General features: G+C 41.1%; 2 protein-coding genes across 2 annotated transcripts; both read right to left on the bottom strand.

Annotated features, from left to right (window-relative positions):
• Positions 1–138: 138 nt before the first annotated feature.
• LOC307078302 (adenine DNA glycosylase-like) lies at positions 139–17,936 on the bottom strand. Its single transcript, XM_079740045.1, has 22 exons — positions 17,846–17,936; positions 17,422–17,555; positions 17,282–17,321; positions 17,095–17,168; positions 16,939–16,980; positions 16,776–16,847; positions 16,247–16,360; positions 15,786–15,883; positions 15,395–15,539; positions 15,112–15,199; positions 14,582–14,764; positions 14,208–14,353; positions 13,961–14,116; positions 13,389–13,445; positions 13,100–13,225; positions 4,757–4,814; positions 3,904–4,091; positions 2,612–2,692; positions 1,469–1,525; positions 1,242–1,356; positions 800–927; positions 139–371 (listed from the first exon to the last, which is right to left on the bottom strand). The coding sequence occupies exons 1-22, from the start codon at positions 17,928–17,930 to the stop codon at positions 204–206; spliced, it is 2,355 nt and encodes a 784-aa protein (XP_079596171.1). The 5' UTR covers positions 17,931–17,936; the 3' UTR covers positions 139–203.
• elovl8b (ELOVL fatty acid elongase 8b) lies at positions 5,661–9,510 on the bottom strand. Its single transcript, XM_079740174.1, has 8 exons — positions 9,342–9,510; positions 9,198–9,255; positions 8,820–9,007; positions 8,611–8,691; positions 7,598–7,654; positions 7,386–7,500; positions 7,003–7,130; positions 5,661–6,709 (listed from the first exon to the last, which is right to left on the bottom strand). Exons 2-8 carry the CDS (start codon positions 9,253–9,255, stop codon positions 6,542–6,544), a joined length of 795 nt encoding a protein of 264 aa, XP_079596300.1. The 5' UTR covers positions 9,342–9,510; the 3' UTR covers positions 5,661–6,541.
• Positions 17,937–22,701: the final 4,765 nt, after the last annotated feature.

The following is a 22,701-nucleotide window of genomic DNA, read 5'->3' as shown; positions in this document are numbered from 1 at the left end:
TTAATGAAATTTACTTTTGACGGTGGTGTTGGATTATTCTCTCAGGCCCGACTTTTGGGTAGACGAATAATGCCCTCTAGTGGTCAGTTTACACAGTGCGACCATAACGAATATCATTCCATTTATTATTAACGTGGACATGATAGAATATTTCCCATACAAAAAAAAAATAAAGATAGTGGCAGATAATTACAGATTGTTTTTTAAATCTTTTTCACCTTTTTGTTGACATAGCTTTGGTAGTAGAAATTACTGAAGAGGAAAATGAGGCTGACACAATAGCCAAACACCACAACATTCATGGAGTCAGGGAAGTTGCACTCTGTGAACAGGTTATATCCTGTGTGCGTTGTCAAAAGCACAAACTGCACCTGCAAAAAGACAAGAGCAAAACCAATGATCAGCAATGAACATTATACAATGAACATTAATGTTCATTGTAATGAACATTACAATGAACATTAACACATACCCATATGCCAAACCATCATTCATAATTGCAAGGGCAATTTTTATGCAGGATACTCTTTTACATTGTCTGAGATTCATTTATCTGACCAGGGTTTTTCGTTGATGTTATCTTTTTCGTTAATGTTAGAATATTCTAGATTCAGAAACTAACTAAATCAAACTAAATTTAAATGTATATTTTAATCCTATTAGTTTCATCATATTAAAACAACAAATGACATGATTGGATAAGAGCTGTGGGTGCCCTGTCACATGACATTAGCATCCAGGATTTATTGCACTTTGGGCCCCCTACAGTGGACCCAGGTGAGGTGAGGGGACGTCTCACCAGCTGTAGGGTGGTGAGGTAGCGCTTCCACCAGAGGTACTTCTGCATGTGGGGCCCGAGCCCGGCCAGGCCATAGTAAGAGTACATGATGATGTGGACGAAGGTGTTCAGCAAGCCAATGAAGAACGCTGCAAAACAAAAAGAATGCTTACAAAATGACGGATGATGAAAATATGCTGTTTCAATTAAATAGGTTTCTTAGAGATTTTGAGTGCATTTGCTTTTAAGAATATCTGATATGGATATGAATGCTGGCCATCTTGCGACTAAAGGAATGGGAAAATACCAAAAAATCGACATAATTTGTTAAGGTTTGTCTAATTTTGTATTCGTTTTTTCCAGAGATGTTATGGACTAAGGTCCAGTCATTCTGGGTTCAGACTTGCCAATGACTGGGTTGGGACCATGTGTCAAAAGACTTCCCCAAGGCCTGTCCACTTACACTGTCCACCAGCAACATACTTCACCCCGGCCCACCAGTTGAAGATCATGGTGCCGTGGTGATAGATGTGGAGGAACGTCAGCTGGTTGTTCTTCTTCCTCAGGATGAAGAAGACCTGGACTTGTTCAGAGGGCAGGAAGGGACACACATTGTGAATTTGTGCGAATGAGGGACTTAAATCAACAGAAGAGTTGTTTGTATGTCTGTCTGTTCTGGACGTTGTTTACCGTGTCACTGAGTTCTATGACCTTGGAGAAAAAAAACCACCAGCACACATTGGCCATCTGAAGAAAAACAGAACAATTATTTAATCATGGAGGAACACATAGGACTACAAATCAAAATACACGCAGAAAAACCCATCAAACAAGAAGTTAATTATTGATTGCATAACTAGTGCATTGTTCATACTGATTGGAGGGTTTCCAGTTTACAAACATAGTTGGCTGGCAATCCAGCCAGTGGCAGTAAACTTTGTTGTTACCATAAACTCGTTATTCATGTACAAACGGCTTTGTATTGTATTTATCCTTGTAAAGTGTGATAATGGGATGATAAAACATTAATTCCAGAGGTGAATGTGTTGGTGAATGTGCTATATCTTTTATTCTTATTTTAAACCTGGTCGCGCATCACATCGACTTGTTGCACCCATATAATTGCCTGTTCAGTTCTGGGTATTTATTTTTGCACTTTTGCTCTGACTCTAGGAAAATGTTTCATAAGGAAACTTTGTTGATCTGGGTCATAGTAGAAGTTCAACAAAGAATTCGAGTTAGTTCAATCCATGAACTTGTTGAGCTATGTTAATGCTTGGAGGCATTTGAGATGGGCTGGTGCATGTTGTGACATTTTTTGCATGCACTAAGACATTGTGTTTGTCCAGAGTTGGAATGGAGCCAATGGAGTACAGATTTATTAATAATAAGATGTAGCATGCTTGTTTTATGTATGAAAGGTAAAGTGACATGGGGTAAAAAACATTTTTTTTTAACGTTTCTCGTGAGCACGAGAAAGTATCTGGTGCGCATGAGAAAGTATCTGGTGAGCACGAGAAAGTATCGTACGCATATCACTGGCAGTGTCACTGGCACACACACACACACACACACACACACACACACACACACACACACTGATATGCGTTCGATACTTTCTCGTGCGCACCAGATACTTTCTCGTGAGCACCAGATAATTTCTCGTGCTCAAGAGAAACGTTAACAATCATATCCCTTTACGGGTTCCGTTAAAATGTATACTTTCCACAAAATAACTTTTTCAATCAATGTGTGGGAGAAGTATGAAGCAAATCAATGTATACAAATATGACTTCATTTTGTTTATTTTTAAACATTGGGATCAGTTCTTACCCTCATTGCCAGAGGGCTGGTGCTGTAGTCTACTGGCTGACAGAGGTAGCTGTAGTTTGACAACCTGGATGTGACCAGGAACTGTGAACATCAAAACATGGATTGGATTATAAGGAAGTAAGTAAGTAGGTTAAAGCAGAACAAAGGAAGTCAGGAAGGAAATTTCATTTGAGGTACAAGAAAAAGAGACATGTGAAAGAGGAAAAAATGTGTTAAGGTATGGCAACACTGAACGCGTTAGGCGCGTTAGTGTTGAAAATCGGCATTTTTGCATAGGGAACCATTGGTTTAGGCGCGTAGATAAAGCAAGCCAACTCCGCCAGAAAACGACCTCATTCAGTCACGTATCACCTTCATTACGCCGTAAAAAACACTGTAAAATGTGAAAAAACAGCGTTTTTTACGCCGTAATGCGCAGAAAATGCGCCACTTTTTACGCCGCAATGAAGTCCCTCAAGACCGCGCGTAGAAAACGCCATCAAACCGCGTGCACATCACAACGCGCGTAAAATAGGGCGTCTCTCTAGTATGCTAATAATCTCCGCCCTTCTTTTCTCTCAGCCAATGCATTTGAAGTGTTTGCGCCCAACCGCTGATCAAGACAAGCAGACCAAATCAGTTCAGCACAGATTGAAATTTATGACACAGGAGGTCTGGCTTGCTGACTAAATAACATTGAGATCATAAAAGCTGTGACGCTTGGCCGCGATAGCCAATCAGCGTTGAGCTTGAGGACGCACAGAAGCAGAAAGAACATGGACGACCAAGTCATCGTTTCATCGTTTGTGCTGAAACGATGAGGAGGTGGTGAAACTCACCAAGCTGTGAGCGCCTACGGAGGATGTCATGCACTAGTTTAGATTCTCTGCCCGAGCCCGAGCCCGGATATTTCCCACCACTATCCTCGGGCCGGGCCTTTGATCGAGCGTGTGTGTTGTTTTTTTATCATTGCTTTATTGGCCTAATCTGAGGAGAAATCTATGCCATAAACAGAAATATTATAGGCCTTTATTACACGTCTTCTCAATGCCGTGGAACGCTCCGTTCACTTGCATGGGTAAGTCCGGTAACTAGAACATGTAACAATTATCGAAAATAAGCCCCTTCAGGGCGAAGCAAGACACTTCCGCTGGGCGGGCTCATCTAGCTACGTAGGCGCGTTGAACCATTTTTGTGACACACATTAATGATCAAGCGTCAGGTTAAGCGCGTTAAGCGCGTAATCATACGCGCATAACGCGTTCAGTGTGGCCGTACCTTTAATGAACAAAGACAGACACCAGCCTACTCACCTCATAGAACATGTAGACAGACAAACACACCATAACAAAATTGTAAACAATAAGAACTCCTTTCAGGTCAACGGGTCCCCTATGTTTCATCAGGCGGGGGCCGGCCCAGAGCACACAGAGGTAGACCAGGAAGATGACTATCACTGGGACCGGTGAGTACACCAGCAGCCATGGGTCTGTCCTCTTATCTGGAAGACAATGGAATAATCTGGGTTCCCAACCTTTTTCATTCGAAGCCCACATCAACATCAGAGAACGGTTTCCTGCCTGCGGCCACAGTACCTACTGATGTAGTACTTGAGAACATGACATAATTATACCAATAAGTCAAAACATGATGAGGCCTATGCTTTCATTTTTTATAAGAAAAATACCATTAAATTGTTTTCATACAACAACATATATAGACACTACATATATATTGAATCCATGTTTTTGGTCAATATATTCGCGGGCCACCTCGCAGACCATTGATGCCCGCGGCCCACTGGTTAGAAATCCGACGTGAAGAAGGAATACTATGCTGTGGTTGACTCGGGTGACGACAAAAGTTCTCAAATTGCTGCAGGTTGAAACTCAATGTCGACTGAGGAGAGACTTGTAATTAGACAATAGGCTACAATATACGATGTGCCGCGGCAGTACGCCCCGTGACAGTGGGGACATGTGGTGTCAGCCCGCCCCGAGCCATAGAGAAGCCTTTGTCATCCATCTCCCTGCTCCCACGCATTGAACACAGACGACTGTTGTGATACGTTGACAATAACGATTTACGTTTTTTTACCCCCCTTAAAGTATGATATTTAAGAATTAAGTATACATCTTTAAATCTGATAACAAACCACATGCCTACCTCCGTTCTCCAGTATCCACTTGTACATGGACATGACGCGCTTCCAAGCATTGTCCATCTAAAAGTGGATAAAAAACATATAACTCCACCAGCCAAACGTTTTATATTTAGACATTCCATAAATGCGTTCATTCACAGCCTACCTTGAACGAGAAGAAACAAATCCAATATTCTCAAGAGTTTGTCAAGCGACTATGTTTTTTGACCTGATCTGATAACCTTTGGACTTTAACAACTGAGTAACTGGACTGTAGGTTATCTGCCGACCACCGTGATATTACGTTCGTTTATAGTTGGCTGTATTTAAATATGTGGGTCATATAGATCTTCCAGTAGGGCCTAGTCTATGAAACGTTTAAATTCATGAAATCCCGGCTGTCGCACTGAAGGCGAATCGACGAGGGCATAGCTGAGACAACCCCGATGCATTGGAAGGCGGAACTTACTGCTTTTAATCTCCCTTAATCTCCCTTAATCAGTCTCTCTTTACCATGAAATGAATAACGTGTAGGCTACCATTTCAAGACATTCAAATGGACCATACAATGGTCAACTGTAAATCTGTCGTGTATATAGTTAGGGTCGAATGTGTTAGATTCAACCGCTCTTAACAGTGTTGTTCTGTCCCCTCTGATTGGCTGTGCAGCTGCGTGACGCAAAATAATGTAGCTCGGCTAGCTGGGCACCGTGAGTGGGAGGGGTGTTGAGAGTGTTGATAGTACGACTCATAAACAAGATAACATGAATTAAATCACAAATGTTCAGCGTTACCAACAGATGCCCAGGCATTTTAAACCACAAGCTAGTTAAAATGTGACACATCGTGACTTCCAGGTAAAGGGGAGGGCAATAGGGCTTCAGTTGTATTCCCAATGCCAAATAGAGCTCCTTCACTTTTGGACCGTGTTTCCCTTCTGCTTGATGTTACACTACATACAAGCACATATACAAGCTTTTGACCTGTGACCGTCAGGCCTGCATTCTTTATCTGGTAAATGTTGGTTTAACTGTTTCGTGCTAATGTGATATTACATTAGATGTAACAGATATTTTCTAATATATATTAAAGGCCACTGGCCGCATAGACAGGGCCTCCCCGATGTAAAATCAATGATATTTCATTAACTGACACATTGTGGGCAAAATATTTATATGGACATGTCTCAAAGCGTTTACATTATTTATTGGTTGTATAAAACTTGCATGATCCCAAAATGTAATACATTTGACTTTCACAGCAGTTAGGTTCTCGGAGGCCCAACTTTAAGATGGACAGATTCTGCTCTCTAGTGGACATAACTAGGACTGCAAGTAACGATTATTTTCATAGCCGCTTAAATAATTTACGATGAACTAAAATCATTTATATACATTCTATAAAATTTAAATTGCAAATGCAACAACAACTCACCAAAGTGGGAGGGGATGAGTCCAAAGTGATAAATGTGGATGCTTTATCTGACTAGCAGCCTAGAACAACTAAACTATTATTTTCTATCATTATCCATGAACAAAATATTTGAATTCAACTGCAACATTAAGCTGCACATGTTTGTTATATGTTCTTAATAAATGAGTTAAACAATAAATACATTATCAAAATTAGATTTCATAAATTTTCTATCAATCTACTAAATGCAGCCCTAGATATAGCGCAATAATGCCAACATAGGCTAACCAGAATTCTTCGATGCATTAAAGTCAAGAAGCTGTTAACGTTCGATTGATAGAATATTTCACATTGACCAACAAAAATAGCAACAAAATGTAATCTGAGATGGTGTGTTACTTCCTTTTTTCCTTTTCGCTGAGATAGTTTTTGTAGTAAAAATTGGAGAAGAGGACGATAAGGGTGGAACAATAGCCAAAGACAACGACATTCATGAAGTCCGGGAAGTTACAGTCAGTGAACAGGTTATACGTTGTATGTGTTGTCACAACGACAAACTGAACCTGCAAAACGACAGGAGCAAAGGCAAAGAGCAACAATTACAGATTTGTCCTCATTTTGTCATCCATTAAACTGTGGCAGATACTAATCACTACATAATATGAACAAATTATCTTATGCATTGCATATACACACTGTATTCTATCAAGCTGTGTTTTAGAAACGTAGTTGTGGCAGCATTTGAATGGTTTTCATCACTTTTGACTATTCAAAGTTTGAGTAGGTACTGTTGCCAAGCCCACACACACACAAACCACGCCATCGTCCCCAGTGGACCGAGAGGTGCTGGGCTTACCAGCTGCAGGGTGGTGAGGTAGCGCTTCCACCAGAGAAATTTCTGCATGTGGGGCCCGAGCCCGGCCAGGCCATAGTAAGAGTACATGATCATGTGGACGAAGCTGTTGAGCAAGCCAATGAAGAACGCTGCAAGAAAAGGGAGAAAGGCTTGTTAGATGAATGGATGGAAACATACTTTATCGTTGTGAGAGTGTATTCAGTTGTAACTTGTACGAATATCCATTATGAATATGAATGCTGGACTATGTAGAGTAGTTAATATGTACATGAATAGTGCACAGGTCTTCATGTAGAAGTAATTCTGTGTTTGTGCTTGTTGGTGACAAGGTTGGGACAGGGTTTTGTGAGTTTAATGGGACTTCAAGAGGTCTGTCCACTTACATTGTCCACCCGGGACATACTTCACACCGGCCCAACAGTTGACGATCATGGTGGTATGGTGAAAGATGTGGAGGAAGGTCAGTTGGTTGTTCTTCTTCCTCAGGATGAAAAATACCTGGACAGGGAGGAATGGATAATGGTAAGACCAAACATTTTGGAAAGAATGGGTGAACTAAATTCAATCTATATAAGAATCTTTGTTTTGTTTTTACCGTGTCACTGAGTTCTATGACCTTGGAGAAGAAAAACCACCAACACACATTGGCCATCTGAAGAAACAGACACGAAAAAATCATCATATTGCAGGTGAGTGCACATGTGCGCAGCCTACTCAGTTAAATTACCTGGTGTGAACTTGTGTATTGCTACCGACCCTTTTCAAATGGTCAGCCTGGTGGGGAAATTTGATGTTTGTGTTCAGTTGAGTCTTGTTCTACGTTATCCACACATCTATGAACTGAGCACCTAATGATTTAGAAGTGAATGCTTAAGGGTCAAAGCTTAAGGCTACAAAAAAACACAGCCTCTGACAGTTTCCCTCGTCACTTCGTGAAGTGCTGCTCTGCACTCAGAATTCAGAATGATACTAAACGAAGCACCTTTTTGTTAAGTCCATGAGTATGCGCAGTTGCAGATAAAAACAGTCAAACGTATACGTTTGTTAGTTTTTGGGCACTATTTGAGAAAGCTACCTAGCCGGGCTGCTTGTTTGCGCTAACTTGTGCTGGAAAAAACAAAGATACAGAAACAGGAGCTGCTGTTTGGAGTAGGATGGATTTCATTGGCTGGACATGTGCCAATTTCGAAACCATCGTACAACGCAACAGGAGGTAAGTTGAACAAAAATCATCACTTATATACATCTCGGCATAGACAATGTTAACAATCAGTCTGGGGTCTAAACCAACCGAAAGCCAAAAAGCCAAGTCCTTCAAGTTTCTCGGACACTAATTGTATATGCTGGTTATATACAACATATCTCATATTATAACGCTCATACACAACGGTGGTACTAGCTTAATATAAAGTACCCCCCCACACACACACACACACACACACACACACATACACACACTCACACACACATACCTTCCAAAAACTGTCAGCCAAACTTTTTTTCTTTATCTCATAGTGTAAGAGCTGAAACAAGCTCATGTCAAACTGACAACTTCTAAATGGTACCAAATTAAACCAAAACTTTCAGTTCTACTTTGACATTTCCTACCTTCATTGCCAGTGGGCTGTTGCTGTAGTCTACCGGCTGACAGAGGAGGCTGTAATTGGACAACCTGGATAAGACCACGAACTGTAAACAGTCAAGTTATTGGTGAAAAAAAAAAAAAAAGTGTTCAACAGTACTCAGAAAAGAGATTGATATAAGGAACATGACAACTCTGTTGATGAAAGTGCAAGACACCAAAACAGCATACAAACCTTTTGGAACATATACCCAGACAGGCAGACCATGGCAAAATTGTAAAGGAGGAGAACGCCTTTCAGATCAACGGGTTCCCTGTGTTTCATCAATCGGGGTCCAGTCCAGACCACACAGAGGTAGACCAGTATAATGAATACTATTGGGACCGGAGAGTACACCAGCAGCCATGGGTCCGTTCGCGTATCTGAAATATAATGGAATACTATGTAATTGGGGAGCAGATGAGGACCAATGTCTCCACCTGCTGATTGAGTTTCAGGTTGAAACATGTCCACGCAGCAGATCGTTCCAACTCTAATTTACAAAGCGGCACTGCATTAAATGTATGCCAGTATAAAAACAATCCATTTAATAGTTTAAGCTCATAGGCCTACCTCCATTCTCCAGGGTCCACCGGTACATGGATTGGACGCGTTGCCAAGTGCTATCCATCTAACATAGATTAATTTCAGCTCCAGCCGTGTGCTTTTTTCTGAATATTCTTAATTATCTTTCAAATATGGTCACAGATAGCCTACCTTGAAAAAGAAAAAAATCCTCCTACTCAAGTTCAGTTTATAAACACTGAAAGTCAAGCGACTTTGGATCTCCACCGCTCCGAAAAGCTGTTGCTTTAACAAATGACTTATTTAGCTTCATAGAAATCCGATAGTCTATTAAAGTCATGAAATAGTAAACTCTGTACTCGCCCTGAAAGGAAAGAAGACATACCAGTTATGCAAGAGAAGACAACCCGGCTGCACCCTGTGCGATGTGATTGGGCGCTGATGCCTATTCGGCGGGGCCATTCAAGCTTCGCTCCTGTATATATCTGGGATTACTGCCGCACCCAGCAGTGTAAAACTATGCTTCAATGAGGCATGCTGTTACCTTATTCGTTCAGTTGTTGTAGCATCAATTATATCCCATACGAAGCACATTCAGTGCCATAATGACGTGTGTAAAAGCGTGTCGTTGTTTGATGCATCATATTATTCAAAGGGTTTGTGCTCGTCATACTAATATTTAATTCTTATTTACATTTAATTTACATTTCGGGCATTAAGCAGCCAAAGTGACTTCATACACATTTCACATACCGACATCGGGGTCAGCTAGTGAAAGGGACAGCCAGCTCGTTGAGAGCATTTAGGGTTAAGTGTCTTGCTCAGGGACACCTTGACACTTAGCCAGCGAACAAACTAGCAACCTTCTGGTCACAAGTCAACCCTCTCTACCTGAGCTAAGCCCATTATATGATGTGGACAAAGTTATTTACTTAGTTACTCTACTCAGTGAAGACATCTGCATAAATGTAACAGCGAAATATATATCGTGAAAATAATGATTATGAATTCTGGTTTATCTGCTTCAGGATGCTTAAGTGGACGTGTTTTTATAATGCATCCATGCCAATCCAAGTGGTACTTATTTTCATTCATTATTTTCCATGTCAAGTGAAGAAGTTCAGCTGATTTGTTGAATGTGTTTTCTTTTTAGCTACTTTAGCTACAAAAACTAATTGTAGTTGCATATGAATAATCAACAAGGCCCCATGGCTTTTTAATTGCCCTAACGCTTGTCACTCGAAAAGGGGCAAGGCCAATTGGCAGGCTGATATTTATTCCCCCCAAAAAAGATTTTGAAGCATCGTGTGAGAAGGGGTTGGGAATGGTTGAAGCCCAGTTTGTCTAATACATTTAATTATATGACCTTTATTTAATTAATGTTATTATTAGAAGGTATTTCATATAGAAGGAGCATGAAGGTTCATGAGGAGACGGCGATAAAACTAGAAAAAGACCCCCTACGCAATAAAATATTTGACAACTTATTTAAAGTGAGTGAATCCATTCAAATTAATGATCACAGATGTCTAATAAAGGAGTGTGAGGAAATTTTATAGGGTGCCGCCAAATTAAAAAGATAGTTGCACCAATGCCACCAGTAGAAAATGTTAGTTACTTGAGCACTGTTGGGGTATACTATAAAAAATGTATGCAAAGCATCATTAGGTCACACTCTGTGTGCTTACTTAGTCAGAAAGCTTTGTGAGCAAAGGTGACTTATTCAGACTGTTTCACGGTTTGTGTCAATGTTGGTAAGGCACTTCATGGCTCGATTTGTGTGACGTCATGTTGTGAACTTGAACCACTTATGCATGGCAGGGTTGTACAGTTCTAGAAAGGAGAATGCTGGCATCAAGAGCGACCGCATTTGGTCCATACCTCTGCGGCTTAAACACACTTAAAGGACTGGTTGATCCAGTGTGAATGAGCTCTTAGGATGCCTAGTGAAAAGACACATTCACTAGGTGTATGTGTCCCCCCCCCCCAATGTGTACCATTCAGATCATGCCTCTGGTACCTGGTCTAATGACGAGCCCCATTTTTCATCCTGCCCTGCTTGGGTCACAAGGACACCTGCTACTGATCACCAGAATTTTAGCTATTCCCCAAAATTCTGCAGGAGCTTCTGAGCAACTACGTTATGCAGTTATTGTTATCGTTATCGCGAACAGACCTCCCTCCAGATAACTTTCACCTGTAGGGATCTTCCATCCACCTCGCTGGGCCTCGCCTGAAAAGGGTCTATTCAGACCTCCACAGCAAGGGCCATTGTGCCTCATTCACAAGAAGCTTTGATGACATGCTGCTCGTCTGCTCGTCACACTCATACCTGGTGGCATAATATCACCCCTTTAAGAACAACTTGCATGCAAACTCTGTTCACCCAGAGTCTGTCCAGTTCATGTGCACCTAGGAAAACAAAATTGTTTTTCTGGCTTAATCTAGCCATTGTATCTACTGAGTGTGTTGCATGTCAACATACAGGAACACAGGAGTTTAGGAATCCAACAATTGTTAATAATGAAGCAATGCCACACTTTTGTATGCAAAAGTGTAAAAAATATGGGAAATGTCATGCCAGCCATGATTGGATTGGAAGTGTGGGTCAGGTTGTGCTATCCCTACATATAGGGATGAAACAGAGTCTTCGGCTCATTCAATACAAGCCAAACTTCTTCCTTGAAGGTTGTCCGATGGGCTACCATCTCATCTTATCCAAGAGCTGTTTTTTTTTTTGCAACATTCTTTCCATTTGACAAATGACTAATTGCTTATTAACTTCTTGTTTTGATAGGTACCATGGCAAGTGGCAGTAGTCTAGTGCCATTAAAGTCTCTGTGGTTTTGATGTGTTGATATTTTTGAATAATTACATTTATTGATTCTTGACTTCCTTGTGTGTCCTGTGATTGGCTGTTATATTCCCCATTTATAGAACTAGATAATCCCTCTGGCAACATTGGGTAGCACACTACTATCATTCTCTATTGGCATTAGATACCCCCCTAACAAAACATGTTTAACATGTTTCAATTAGAGGTAATGGATGAGCTGGACCTTATCCATGACTATTTGTGAAAAGTTATAGCCCTGTGAAAGCTCAAAATCTTCTATCCAACTAAAAAGGAATGCAGGACTACCAGCTGAACAATAGCACCTTTCTCGTTAATTACAATTCAACATTTAAAGGTCCAGTGAACAAAAAGTATTTGTTTTGCTTTTAAACATGGGTATTTCTCAAATGATCTTGAACATAGTAATCAATGCCATTTTGTCTCAGTTACTAAATAAGTTAGAGTTCTTAAGAGTTAAGAGTTCTTCCCTGCTTTAAACTCAAACCACGTGATGTTGAACAGCCCTTTTCTCGGCACTTGGACGTCACTAAGAGCTGCCACTACGTGAGTAATGACTTGACGAGAGGCAAGTTAGCAACAATGTCTGGGGGGTGCTGGGTGTTGTTGGCTGCGTACGAGAAAGGGTTAAGGTTCTCACTTATAGTATGAAGCCCCCTCCATCCTGACCTGACAGTCATGCAGACAGCCCAACCATGGCCGCTAAGCGTGTTTCATTGGGAGCAAGCATCCTGATGCCGTTGCAATCCGGATGGAAATCCTTGTCATCCTTTTCACAATCTCAAGTGAAGAGAAAGCTTCTTTAGGGGATTTGGTACTTTGTTGAAGTTAGTTGCCAATGCTAATATATTATCGTATACCCATTAGCCGTGCACCTTTGCTAAGTGTCCATAATGTGCAAAATTGCAAAAAAGTGTAAAACATTCAGGAAATACTGTAATGTCTAATAAAAAATATTTATTTTGTTGGATCACACCTGTCCAAACTGTGCTTAAAATATGTTTCCCAGTCAATGAGGGGATGGCAAATGGCTATACTACAAATGCACATAGTACTCTAGGCTGATATCTGAACGTCTCTTTGAAACAGCGTTTCATGTTTCCTCTTTGGTCTTGAAGAAGGAGTTGAGTGACAGCTGCCTGGTCCCATTGGCTGGGTTGGGTTTGGTTTTTTTACTTGCTGACAACTTGCGGTTTTTCGCAACCTTCTTCCTCTTGCCATCCTGACAATACAAACACATGCTTTAAAATGTATACAAGTGTGTAGGAATGACCAGATTATACATTAGTAAAATTTACATAGATTTGTTACATAGTTACATAGTTTGTTACATTACCTCACCAAGCAACTGAGTTACAAACTAATATCAATCAGAAATAACTTACCTTTAAAGTTAGCCCCTCATGACTTAGTTCACCCATAGCTTCATACAGCTTTAGGATCTGCAAGAGTTGACACAAGTTTCCAATGACACAGTGTCATACAAATACAATGCTATTCAAATACATTGGAGTCTAGGATTGGGTAACGTTACTTTTTATATTACAAGGTGACTTCCATCTATAAATGTGCAATGATTTGTACATTATATTTGTATTTTATAAATCAAGATGTACATTTTGACCAAATATCTATTTACTTTTTTATGAATTTGTTCTGTCTAAATGAAGCCAGCAGGTAGGATGGTGATATCTGCCTAATGACATGAGATACGTAGCGTAGTAGCGTAGCGTATCAATGTCAGGCCTACCCTACTGCATTGTAAATGGCATCTCAATAGCCGAGCTACAAATGCGCAGTACGCAGCTACCAGCAAAGAAGTAGGAAAGAAGCAAACAATGTGTTTGCGTCAGAACTAAATGTCTGATTACTTGAATAGCAAAAGTAACTCATTACTTTCCAACAAAAAAGTAATCTGTGTACTCCGATATGAAATATAACAGTGGTGGAGAAATACCTTTTTTAGTCCTGTGGAGACAGCTGCCTCAAGCAGAGCAGGCCTGGTTAGCCACTGAAGTTTTTCACTTTGTGTTTCTTCAGTAGCGTGTTCGTCCTCAACAGAAACACTGTAGACAATGTACGTCTGGTGAATGTGAGAGAATATATGAACCACCTGCCAAAAACAGGAGACAAGAAGAATAAAAAATCTTAAATTCAGTCGTTAAGGATGGAATGTGTAAGCGTGGAGACTGGATGGCACTCACCTCCCCAACATAAGACAAAAGGTCCTTGTTGACCTTGACTCCCAAGATTCTTCCAACTTCTGCACACAGGGCTCCCTGCTGCTTGACTTTTGAATTCTCCTCCTCCAGTACCAAACTGGGGAACTCCCACATCCCGGCCAGCAGGCCTGTGGGTGCACCACATCCAGAGAAGAACATTGAAACCCAGAGAGAGAGGTTTCTGTTAGTCTCTTACAACGCAGAAGGCTTTAAAATGAATAGTTTCATGGGATAATACAACCATTTAGTAATAGGTTATTGCAGATATTTTGAACGTTTTAAACCAGCAAACCAGCCCCATGACCCCAAAATCAAACGACTCTTGCAATAAACCTTGTATTATTTTAGGGGCAAACCTTTGTTTGGTCTCTGGGTGAGCAGATACTCGTCCTCTCCGTCTTCGCTGGGTCGGCGTGCCACACAGGTGAGGGTTCGTTCCACGCGTGGGGCCTTCTTGGCAGGCTTCCTCGGGAAGTTGTGGACCCCCAGGTCATCCAACCAGGGCTCCGTGGGGCACAAGGTGCAGGATGCAGGCGTGGCTGCACGGGGGGGGGCGGGGAGGCCGGTGAGGTTCAGTAGAAGAACACCATCGATCCCAGGAGGCAGCCGAATTCAAGTGTTACAGCAGCCATAGACACCAAGACGTAAATATCAGTAAATAGAAAACCCATAATATATGTACACCTGGGAACAAATGACATCTAAGAATGAGTCAAATAAGAGTAAGCATATAAATATAGAATATATAAAAACAAAGAAATATGGAAACATTCAGGTACACATTAACATAAAACGCAAGTATTGCGGCGTCTGCCCAAATGATAATACCTAATGAATGATGAAAGACTGACAGGAGAGTGAGAGGAGGAGGAACCAGGATACTCACGGCAGTCTTCTATATCACTCTGTGTAGACGGGCTCTTGCCCACTTTCCCCAGGAGCTTCTTGGAGTTTGCCTCCTGCTTGACATGAACCTGGACATAGTTAGATGTTCATTAGATCTGTGAGGTGACCTACAGACCCGGTCTTCACCAACAACAACGATCTGGCTAATGACGGCTTGACCTAGCCTCGTTCCAGTTTTCACCATTGATCAATTTATAAGCTGATACTACCACAACTACTTTGCCTCATTGAGCTCAGCAAAAGTCAGGCGAAGGGATCAGCACCTTGCGATAGGAGTGGCAGTGGGTCTTTAGAGGACACTGGCCACAGAGAGCTGCTTTAGGGGTGCAGACTCGGGCCCCCAGCTCCATCATGGCCTGGTTAAATTCCCCAGGTCTCTCTGGGTCCACCACGGTATTAGCCAGGGTCCTAAAGAGGACCACCATTGTAAAGTGACAGAATAAGAATTGAGACTTATGTTATTTAAAAAACAATAACGATAGCAATACGTTGCATTTGTATTGCTTTTTTTCATGATAACAAAGTAAACCGTTGCAAAACGGTTTAATAACAGACATAAATAAAAGTTCTGATCAAGTTTTGGAGCGCCATACTTATTTTAACATAAACTTCTTCTCTGAAAAGGACCATGCATGATTTGTACGACTACCTCACCAGAGTGCCTCTGTCACGGCAGATCCGGTGCTGTCAGCCCCTATAGCTCTCAGGCGACACAGGACACGGACCACGTTGCCATCCACCACTCCAGACACCTGAGACAGCCAGCAGGGCAGCCAATCAGTGATCACAGGTGATGGACAACGTGTCCCTTGTTATCTTAGACGAAGATGAAGCCGCTGGTTTTCTCTGTTCGATGCTTTTAGTATGGAAAGCTAGTTCCAAATTGAATCAGACATATTAGTTGTTATAATAAAAGGTCAGGAACCTTAAAATACAGAGGGAATCTTTAATAATGTCAATGAATGGAATTGATATAAATTAAGGTATGTTCCTCAGCAATAACACGTCTCTGAAATGAATTAATGGATATATGAGTCATTTTAGGTGGTATTGTGTGTGTGTAAGTGTATTTATGTGTTTGTTTAGGTGTGTGTATATGTTGGGTAACCTCTGACCTCTCCGAGTGCAATAGACCCGATCGCCCCAGCAGTGTAGCGTCCGACCCCAGGCAGCTGTTTCAGAAGGCTTTCCACTGTCCTTGGCATCTGGCCCTCCATCTCTGTCACCACCTTAGACACAAACTCTAATGACCACCAAATCTCCCGCATGAGGTACGTCTATTCACTGTTAAGTGTTCCTGTAGTACCTGCCCTGACCTTCCCTGTTACTGGGACACTTAGTAATACGCGTCTTAATAAGACGCTTTAGTAATGATATAACGTGATTTATGTTCATTGCAAATACTTTTTGATGTGATTGTGACTTTTACTTTTGTAATCTCCTTGACTACAATATATTTTTTTATAGAGATATGCTATAAAAAAAATTGTGTCACTGCCTTGTTGTGATGATTTTAATCTTTGTATATTTTGAGTCAGTAATTTGAATAAAGAGAATGCAGAGTATATAGAAGTTATATAGTACACTGAAGTAAATTAAATGCATGCCATTTAATTAAAGTGTTAGCACAGACGCATAACACACCTTCTGAGCTCCTTCGTGCAGTCTCCTTCCTCGTGAGTAGTAGCCAAGCCCCGCCCACATTTTGTTTACTTCCTGTTTAGCAAGGAGGTGAAGAATTGATTTTAAACAATTGCAATTCTGATGTATTGGCGTATCTGCAGTGAATTTTACTCTTGGGGATCACCTCGAGTGAAGCAGCTGCCAGATCCTGCACCGTTGGCCACCTCTTGTCATTCAATGTAAGGAATTCACAATATCATTATTCAAAAGATGATGCCATGTGTTGAATATGCTCCCCAAAGGAGGTAATGATTGTGAGAATGAGGTCAGTGTTGGTTACCTTCATCCATCTGTTGTAATATTCTATCACAGTGGCCACCTGGGTCTGCTGCAGCATGATCTCTGAGACCCAAACTGTAAGCCAAAGAAACTGGTGTCAAATAATCCTGGGGAATCTAAAAAGATTATGAAATGATTTGGATAAATATATCGTCCACATGGCCTAGCATGGGAGAGGGGCATTATACCTGCATATGTTCTGATGTTGACGTCTGGCTCTTTTAAGGCCTGTTATAACAAAATATGAAATCACATTTAGATATCAACAGTCTTGCAGATTTTCTGCAGATATTTGTATCTTACTGTGTAAAATTAATGTCATTTTTACCACTGTCCTCCATGGAAGCTCTCTCTTTTCCTTGTCATACCAGTTGAGGAGCTTCTTCTGTATCTGCAGCACAGAGGCTGGTTCGTGAAAAGTGTGGTATGTGGCCTGAGGACAGGGATAGGTGGGTTCTTCTTCTGCAAAGAAGGAGCATGCGTTTACATTAGACTGAAAACTAATAAGAGCATTTTCTGTCCATGCACAACATTGGAAGGCAAAGATATGTTATTCTCCAATGCACAAGGTAACGTTAACAAACACCTTTGTAAATATGCTATAACTGTATCGGCAACACTCCTTGAGTATACGACGCTATAGTATTGTATTTAATTCTGCCTGGAGGACACCGTTCATATAACCTTAGTTATACAACAGATCACAACACCCACAATCTCTTCAATAAGAAGACGTAACATGATTAGAGTACCTTTTTTTACAGCTTCCTTTGTCCTCTTTCGGGGTGTTTTCGTAGTTTCTGTCATTGTAAGCGTGGATCGCTTTCCTTTCTGCATAGCGGAACGCAACTTGCTCATATTGTACATATACTGATTTATTGTACTCAAGTATGCGTTAAGGCCATTTGTTTACATTCTGGACACCGTCACACCGCATGAACGTTCCCGCCAATAAGGCGGAGCCACCGTTTTTGACCAATCGACGTTTCTTCCGGAATGAGTAACCAATAGTAAAGCCCAGAGCTGGTAAAGCCAATATACGCCTCTTGGCTGATTCGTGCAGTATAGAACAAAAATAGTATAATAACAATAATAACAAATATAATAACAAATGAAGTACTACCTACGTTCCCTTTTATTTTCTTTGCGCTTATCAATCATTAGAATAACTTCTAAGGGTAGAAATGTGCATCTGAAATGGAAATTATGTACCTACATTATTCAAATAACGCTTATTTAAAGAAAGCAAGTGATTCGAAAGGAATACCAACGCTTCCACATTGTCGTCATGTCGTGTTGTCAATGTGCTTGTGCAACAGCTCTTAAAGGAGGTCAAATAGCCCATGCACGAGGCGGAGATTTTCATTGAATAAAATACCTCCGTTCACCCTAACCCTTCACTGTCTAGCCCAGGGACCTATAAAGGCCCCTGGGCCCTGTCCTCCTGGTCCTCATGCATGGTTTTGCAGTATTTTTCCTGTTGCATCACGGTGTACTCGAATGGCATAGCTCTTACAATAGCTTTTGTACACTGCCACAAACGACCGCCAGGTAATTCAACTACATAGAGACAACACCGAAAATAATTGTACAAACGTGGCAAATGGAGATTGATATAAAGTTTAATTTAATTTAAAAGAAGCACAATACAGATTATGTACTTCGGCTGAATGTTTCCGTTCCTCTTGTCAGCCGTTACTGATCTCCGACTCTGGAAATGTAAAGTACAAAAGAAAATTGCAATGACTCCATATATTTATATTTGGAACATCAGCCCGGCAGATAAATGTGAAGTAAAAATTGTCATTACCTTTGATTTGGTGGACTTTGTTGGATAGTAGTATTTCTAGTGTTCATTCACTTTGGATTTTGTTGAAAAGACAACGATTATTTGATTTATCATGAAAACAGCAGCAGCCCTTACTATTCATATAATGTCTGCAATACAATGAAACTCTCAAAGATTGATCTATCCTTTCCTACATGTTCTGTTAGAGCTGGCTATGTTTAGTTCTGCAGAGACGGTCAGAGATCAGCACAAATGTGTAGGTAGTCCCCATGTCTGTATTAAGATGATTATTGAATAATTAAATTGTCACTTAATCTGTGTGTCTGTGTGTGTGTGTGTGTGTGTGTGTGTGTGTGTGTGCAGTTTTATCCAAATTAGGTGAGTGCTGCCTGCAGCGCTCAACTATTGTACTTCATAAATTTTATTCTTTCTTTCCTCTTTATTATTCTCTACAAACTTTGGGACCTATCTCCTTCCTCAATTTTTCACCTAAAAAAATTCAGAATGGCTTGGAATCGTGCGCTTCTTTTCAGATTTATAAAAATATCTTATACTCTTTAAGATATAGAGTACTAAAGTGTGACGTCACGTTTCCATAGCAAGCGATATTCGGTTCTACACAAACTAAATGAACAAGGGGAAATCCTATGCCAAACGAACGTCTTATAGAAAATATATGATTTTTTTGCGAATTGATTTGTGAATTTGATTTACCAATAATGTAAGTAATATTGAGAATAGATTGTCTTCATATATATATAAAAACTAAAGTAACGTCGTCAAACTTTTCCTTTTAATACCCCAGGGGAATACATGAAAGCCTTGACATGTTTCGATTGGTAGTAATTTTCACCTCTTGAAATTGATTTATTTTCATTTTGAAAGAAACAACACATGGCAGCAATGGAAGCTCTCGTTCGGTTGTTTAGAACTGAAAATCTGGTTACCAGGACAATGGGACGTTTTCACTTTAGTCCTCTATTCTACTTTAAAATAGTATCTTTCTTTTTAACATGGGAGTCAATGGGAGGACGGCAGAGCCGTTCTCTGGTTCTTCAACTGTTTAAGACGTAACTAAATCAATTTTCAACCGTCTATCTTCGTTCAAACCATTTAACAAATCTACACACTTGTATCTTCATCTAATACGGAATTTAGATATCATTTAAACTTTTTTCAGAATCACAGTTTTAATTTCATACCGGCTTCGTTTTCAGCTGTTTTCATTGAAGACTCGGTTTATTCTGACACTCCTACTTCTTAAGACATCGTAACTCAATCATTTTTCAACCGTTTACCTTCGTTCAAACCATTTAACAAATCTACACACTTGTATCTTCAATGATATCCAAACGGAATCTCGATATAATTTAAACTTCACTCAGAATCACAGTTGGTCTCATTGATTTACGTTGACGCCGGAGCATGAGGACGTTCAGCTGTGTTGCCAGATTGGGCAGTTTTCCCCTCCAGATTGGGCTACTTTTGGATGACGTCCAGGCAGTTTTGCCAGACTGGGCAGTTTTCCCCCGCTCGATTGGGCTACTTTTAATCACACACCGGCTCGCTATTCTCTTAAACACACACACACACACACACACACACACACACACACACACACACACACACACACACACACATACACAAACCAGCAGTGCAGGGCAATACATTTGACCTTTCTGATTCTTCAGTTCAATTCATTTTACATTTCTGCATTTTTAGCAATGGTTTGCGCTTTTCATTCAGCTGTCACTTTATCTTTTTCCAACCATTTACATTTTCTTAAATAGTGTGCATGTTTTCATTGTTTACTCCATTTAGACTTTTGAACTTTGTTTTGAACTTTTTGCTACAGCACTCACCACATTTTTACCAGGAAATGCATTTTCTAGTTTGTATTGTATTTCCTTGCGTATCAATCGGTAGCCTACATCATTGCAGGTGGTTAAGTGGTATTGGTAACATAGGTAGAACTCAATCCACCTCCATGCTATATTAAAGTCCACTCCAACTCCTACATACTGTACCTCCAACGGCCAGATAAAGTTACCGTACCTTCCTCGTGCACCTCATAGTGCAGAGACCTGAGCCTAGGGAGCAGTGGCTCTAGGGGGATGAGATGGGCTGCTGTCTTTACTTCAGACTGTGGGAGGGAATAATGGAAGAACAAAAAAGCTCTGCTCACATGTTGTGTGTCTCCGTCTGCTTCTATTTACATTTACATTTCAATTAAGGCTTTTACCAGATGCTTTTATCCAAAGCAACTTACAATTTTTCAGAAGAGATGCAACAATATATCGCTGTCGGTTCAGTAAGGATGTTCATAGAACCAAGTGCAAGTATTAACAATCACTAGGATAACCCATTCCCCGTATACAGCAGTGATAGCTAGCTAATGCAGATGCTACACAATTACACAAGTACTATGAATAAATACAACATGAAGTCAGTGTGTACATTAAGTGCCTTGATGTACAACATGCAATAGTGGGGGGGGGGGGGGGGGGGGGGGTTCTTGATGGCTATGCAAAGTCTAGGTGAACAGGTGAGTATTGAGTCTTTTTGCGTCTATGGTGGCATGTGTGTTTGTGTGTGCGCCGGCATGCATTTGTGTATGTGTGCATAATATTAGTGTTTTAGTCGTTCTAGACAGATGTACCTAGACACCTCTTGGTGGGCATGAGGCCCACCAAGAGGTGGTACACCTGGGGCTGGTACTTGGGGTTCCCATGGGTCAGGGCCTCCAGAAGGACCTGGGCTGCTTCTTAAGTGTCGTCTGAGTGCGACTTGGCCAGGCACTCAGCCATGGCCTTCACGTCATATGCAGGCATGCATGCAAAACACACATATTATAACAACACACGCCGGCCTCGGCTTTCATGGTAGATGGTCTCTTTGTACTTGGAGCTGGCAGGGAGATAGATGGCTGCTGCTCCTGTTCCCTCTGCTGCTAGAACCTGAAGGCCTGCTTCCCGTCACCAGTGTCTGCAGGCCATAATCAAGTAATAAATAATAAACCTGTAAATCAGCCAAGTTTGTGATTCAATTAAAATCATAACATTATGGTTACTAATATATAGTATTTCAAATAAATAGGTAAAGAAATATTGAATCACTGTTAGTTTCTCCTTTATTGATTGAAACATTAGTCCAACAGTTCTGGTGCGGGTGGCCTTTACTCTGCTGTTCTGTCTCCCTATCTCCTGCACTCGACGGACCCGCCTCGCTATTCAGAGCTGCTCCTCTCCCTCTGCAGCCACACTGGGAAGGCCATCTTCTTCCTGCTTCCTCTGCTCTGCCTGTCTCTGCGGCCCGAGCTGCACTCCAGGGGCTCCTCTCCTCCTCCTCCTTGTCATCAGCGGCTCCCTCCTGCCCTCCTTCTCTTCCATTGTTTTATCTCCCCCTCTTTGGCTGACTCTTCTAGTTCTCTTTAAATGTTCAGCCTTGGTGTCTTCATATTCGGCACACTTGAAGATGATGTCACAAAAAAACATTGAATGAATTATGAAAACACCAAGGCAGCTATAAGGTAGCCTGTGGTACAATCGCCAAAAGATCAGGACTCAATGCACACCTAGTGAGTGTGTGTGTGTGTGTGTGGGTGTGTGTGTGTGTGCGCGTATGTGTGTGTGCATGTGTGTGCCTATCAAATATGCATCCGGTGGCATACATACAGTTGTCTGGGGTCCCTCGAGCTTGGTGAAAGTATCTCATTGTGCGTGAGTGGAGCAGGTTTCACTTGGCAGCCTGGTAACATCCCCGTGTTGGTAACTCGACACTACTCACTGTAACACTTTGAAAGGAGCACTTGATCTTGTA

This window comes from Pollachius pollachius (assembly GCF_949987615.1).
Source record: "Pollachius pollachius genome assembly, chromosome: 7".
Lineage (NCBI taxonomy): Eukaryota > Metazoa > Chordata > Actinopteri > Gadiformes > Gadidae > Pollachius > Pollachius pollachius.
This window is presented reverse-complemented; position numbering and strand designations above follow the sequence as displayed.